At 34.8% G+C, this 5,293-nt stretch overlaps 1 protein-coding gene across 1 annotated transcript; it reads left to right on the plus strand.

Moving 5' to 3' along the window:
• The first annotated feature begins 4,449 nt into the window (after positions 1 to 4,449).
• Positions 4,450 to 5,080, plus strand: LOC107261458 (nigrin b-like). The gene is made up of 2 exons (XM_015720818.1): positions 4,450 to 4,523; positions 4,621 to 5,080. The coding sequence occupies exons 1-2, from the start codon at positions 4,450 to 4,452 to the stop codon at positions 5,078 to 5,080; spliced, it is 534 nt and encodes a 177-aa protein (XP_015576304.1).
• The last annotated feature ends 213 nt before the right edge of the window (positions 5,081 to 5,293 follow it).

Consider the following 5,293-nt stretch of genomic DNA (forward strand, 5'->3'; position numbering starts at 1 on the left):
AAGCCCACAAGATTCCTCATTGTCATATAGAGGATTGGGAAGAAGAGGCTCCAATTCTTCCTCCTCAAGCAAGCTCTAGTGGAAAAGGAAATGAGCTTATGGTCTATCAAAAGGAAGAAGAAGAAGAGGATGACAAAAAAAAGATTGATTTCCTTATTTTATCTTTTATTTTTATCTTATTTCTCCTTTTATTTTTTCCTTCTCATGCATGACTTCCTTTCTTTGATCACGCATATGTATATTTTTCTCTTTATGGATGCAATTTTATTGTATTTTTGCTATCTCCTTGAAATTTTACCTTTCTTATCCTTTTTAATTTTTTTAAAGGGGGAGAAAAATCTAAATTGATTAATCCAAATGGGGAGAGAAATTTAAATTGATTAAGACTTAGAGAGGGAGAGTTGATTAATACTTAAGTTGTAATTAAATACTAAAAGTTATAAAGTATGTGCTTGATTTGATCAAAAGAGGAGAAATATAAATAAAAAATGCTTAATTACAAAATCAAAAGGGGAACGAATACAAATATTAAGAGGGAGTAACAAATTGTTAAATGACTTTAAGTAATTGTTCCTTTAGCTCTTGAATATTAGTTAGTAGCTATTCAATTGCACTTATACTTGATCAATTTTGAATTTCTAATCAATTTGGTTATCAAAATAAAAAAGGGGGAGATTGTTGACCTAAGGTGCAATTGATCTCTATTTTGATTCTAACAACCAAATTAATAATCACTAACACCATGACTGAGTATTTATGTGACAGAGCATCAAAGGAACCAAACTTATCTTAAACATTCTTTAGCCTTGAAACAAGTCTTGTAAAAAGATCCTAAAAGCGCGAGGGCGCTTTCAAGTTGCGGGGGCGCTTTTCATATACTAAAAATTTACAAAACATTGAAAAGTCCACCTGACAGCAAGCCAATCGCCTTATGACACTTGGCAATTAAAGTGTCAAAGCCCCAAGAAGTGTGAGGTGCCTCTCTTTAGGCCTTGAGACAAATCGCGTAAGAGCGCGAGGCGCTTCACGCAAAGGCAAGCGTAAGAGTGTTATTGTGGCGCGGGGGCATTTTTTGTAATTTATAATAAATACATAAATTTCACTAGAATATATTATATATTTTTTATATAAAAATATCATAAAAATAAAAATAAAATTTATTTTTATACTAATATAATTATAAGTTAATTATATATAATATATAAAATACAATTTTTAAATAAATAAATAAAATAATTATGCAATAGCATGAGCAAATCTATCTATATATGAAAATAGTATTTTGATATATTTATTCTCTTTCCTATTTGGCAGTCAATATGATTTTTAACACAATTCTCTCAATTGTAAGAGAGCACCACTTTTTATAGCAGTAAACTATGAGTTTAAGAATTTAAGAATAATTGTTGAGTTTCTTCCTCCCAAATTTATGTTACTTTCTTTTTTCACCATCCAATCTTGATTCTTGCACTCCTCTCACTTTCAGTTTCTCTCTTTTTTTCCTTTTTGTATGTTTGCCCTTATGAATCAAGAAGGGGGGTAAATTGGTGAATCGGGAGATGTGGTAATTTAAAATCTTGTGTTAAGAAAGAATAAGTAGAGAGTGAGAGGAATAATAGACAAAGAATAGTGGTTCGAGCATTAACGAAACCTACGTCTACTTCCCAATACACAATTGGATATTCACTATACTAGAACCTTTACAATTAGAGTTTTTCAAGCTCAGTCTCAACTTAGTATTTAGGGCTCATAATAAACCTTACATACTTGTGTTTCTTAGGCTTATACACAACTCTTATAAGAGTTTTTTCCTAGGCTAACCCTTAAACTTTAACCCAAGTATTTTTGGCTTACACTCAAACCTCACAAGAGTATTCAAGCTCTTTCAACAACTAATAAAGAGAAATATTAATTACAAGAAGAAGAGAAATGAAAGCATAATAATTAGGACTTTTGGAGGTTGTTGATCAAAATTATAAATAACCATTTGGTGTGGTTTTTATAGCTTAAAATTTCTAAGGAGCTGTTACTCACTTAATCCAAAAGATCTACCAATTTTTGCTTTAAGATAGTGTATTAAATGCACTTGTTAGAATGTAAATCGCGGTCGCGATTCTTGAAATGCCTCCAACAGCTATTTGACGGGGCGACATGGCATTGGCGACTTTCTAATATGACCGTTGGGGATTTCTAACGAACACTTTAGTCTTCAATATTCACATTCACGCCCTCCTGAAGTGTGTTTGCAATTTCAAGCTTTTCAAGGCCAGAGACTTCTGCCTTCAAACCTTTGATTTTCGTAGTTGCGCCCTACATGGTGTGATCGCCATTTTAAGCAATTGTAGACTAGAAGTTGCTACCACCAAAGTGTTGATTTTTATAGGCGCACTCTTGTGGTGCAGTCGCGATTTGAACCTGACCTATGCTACACTTAATGAAACTCAAGAAAACATTAGTCCATGCATCAATTTGTTTGTTAAGATCAAAAGGTAGAAGAATGAGTCATGTGACAAGGCACTTAGGCTAACAATCTCCTCCTTTTTTATTTTGATAAATAAATTGAGCAAAAAAGCAAAATAGATTAATACAGTCTAAAATTGCGACTCCCTCTTAATTCTTATTCCCCCTAAATTTATGCATGTAATTTAAAGATGGTTTTTTGCTCTTTATCTCTCTCTTTCCCCTTTTGTCAAATTCAAAAGATTACAATTATTTAAGCATTAAAGAAGGATAAAAAGATCAAAGAAAATTAAAGGGAAGACATATATAAGGGAATCATTAGGCACAATTAAGTAAAATAAAAGGTGAATCATATTAATTTGAATGGGAAATTATATAGATGGGGACAATGGAACAGAACAAAAGAAACAAAACACATAAACAATGAAAAATAATGAAAAATGTGAATGCAATGCAAGATGAGATGAGAGAAGAAAGTTTGGGTGGCCTGCCTCTCCAACCTTGTCATAAGCTGCTGGAGCATATTGTTCAAACTGCGAAAATGTGCCCTAGTCTCCTCTTGAAACTGCCCAAACTCCTTTCACGATAGTACATCGCAGACTCGATCTGGTCAGTCAGCCAAAGCACTAATCTGAGCACTTGATGTCCCTGCAGAATAAGAGGATGAGGCTCCAGATGCAGGCATAAACGCTCTAGCTAGGTTAGGAATCCTAACATCCGGAATCCCAGCCGTCGGATCTTGGGCTCCTTTAGTCCCTGCCTCTCTAGCCTCCCTGACTATTGTATTCATAAGCCTGTATTCTATACCATGCGGATGTCGAGTAGCCGTGATCATCTATTTGATCCCTAGTGGTGTCATGTCACCAATCTGTGAAAACTTTGACAGACAGTCGTCCAATACATCCAGTCTCTTGGCTAACCTAGTTACATACGGGCTAAAACAACAATGCATCTTCTTCTGGGCGTCTACTATAAATGAATAGATTTGTCGAGCCAACAAGTATCCCAAGTCAAGCTTCTTCTGATGTTGCATAGCCCATAGTGTATTAGTTAAGGGTTTCTAGGTGGTTGTAGGTATGTGTTAAGGTTTGATGCATGTTTTCTGAAAACAATGTTAGGGGGAGCATTAGTTTCAGTAATTGCTAAAGATGTATCCAGTGGCATGGGTAGTTATTGAACATGAAAATGAAGCCATATGGACATGGTTTTTTTAAATATAATTCGAAGAGCTTGCTGTAGTGGATGGGCTTGGTTGGTCATTCATAAGTGACCAACAAAAGATATGTATTTGTACTTTCTTTATGAATTGGCTGTATTTATTTCACTTGTATTTATTTGTGCTCATTTGCATAACACTATGCGAAATTAAGGTCATATGAAGCTGGACCGAAGAAAATGGACAAGCAAGGAAAGTTTGAGTTAAAGACAGATGTTGATGCTGAAGGAAATTATATGATCGGTAGAAAAAGAATGAAGCATGTACAAAAAAGACACATATATATGATGTAGTCTTTTTTCAATTTTAATTATTAATTCTATAAATCAGTATATACAGTTTACTCAGAGAGCCATAATATTGTTTATTTTACTAATGTGACACTAACATGCTACTTCACTAAGTGATAGTTTTTATTTATTTATTTATTTATTTATTCCTGACATAACATTAAGGAGCAGCAACTTTTTTATTTAGGTGAATCCCCTTTATTTTTTCTCATCATATATAGGTGCCACATCAGCTATCTAAGCATTATGATGATATACAACATCTAGCTAACAAATTTAACCCCCTATAGTAATTTGCTAAGAATGCTCGAACGAGTGCATGTTGTTTTTGTCCGTTTCAGAAAAAAAAAAAAAGAACAAAGAAAGAAGTAGCTAGATATTAATTAGCATGTAACTTGATGTGTACATTTCGACAGGTGAAAAAATTCAGGACTAAGAAAAACCTATCAAGTTGGTAATGAAAGAAAACAAAATAATCACGTTATGGATGTATGTAGTGGCGTCAATATGACTCTGTTGGAGTATAAGCACCTATGGAGGCCGATCAAGCTGCGTCTGTTCGTTAAGGTTAAAGGATTAACTTAAACAAACCAGCCACCGATTATGCCAAGATAAACTTTAACCTTCGACTTGCAAATTCACACTTTTTCACAGTTTACCTACACCACATGTACGAGATAGCTTGATACAATATGGAGATGATCGGAGCCACAATATCCGAATACTGAATCCTGCGTCATCTTTGATTAAATCTCAAAGATTTGCTACAGCGCCGCTAGAACACTTGCAACGGAAAGTAGTTCAATTAGCAGTTGATGTCGCTAATGTAAACATCGTTGGGTATCTTGCCAGAAAAGAATTATACTTCTTCTCCAACGCTCCTACTGATGGTTTAAACAATAATTTCAAAGGCACTGACGAACCCAAACTTCTGCTTGGGGGTAGCTACTCTGATCTTGAATGTGTTGCTGGAATAGAAAGTAGAAAGAATACCATCTTCATCGGAATGTCCCATTTGAATCGTACAATTGAGTCATTGTATAATACTGACAGCACTGCACAAAGTACCCTCGCTAAGCACCTTATAGTTATCATCCAAATGATTTCAGAATAGTACGATCCGATGTCATAGAGTTTCATCGTCCGCCAAAGCTTCAGTCGTGATTATTTACCAAATGGTGCCATGCTAAGCTTGGAAGACAACTGGGCATCACTTTCGCGAGCAGTACAGGAATCTACTGATGGAGGAGTCTTTCCTACTGATGTTCTACTACGAGCAACTAACGATCCCACAAATGTGGCTGATTTAAAAAATGCCTCAGCTCTT

The sequence above is a fragment of the Ricinus communis genome, chromosome 8 (genome assembly GCF_019578655.1).
Source record: "Ricinus communis isolate WT05 ecotype wild-type chromosome 8, ASM1957865v1, whole genome shotgun sequence".
Lineage (NCBI taxonomy): Eukaryota > Viridiplantae > Streptophyta > Magnoliopsida > Malpighiales > Euphorbiaceae > Ricinus > Ricinus communis.

Coding starts and splice junctions, on each gene's coding strand:
- LOC107261458 (XM_015720818.1), top strand. CDS start 4,450: ATGGATGTATGTAGTGGCGTCAATATGACTCTGTTGGAGTATAAGCAC. Junction 4,524..4,620: donor AGGCCGATCAAGCTGCGTCT/GTTCGTTAAGGT, acceptor ACTTTTTCACAG/TTTACCTACACCACATGTAC.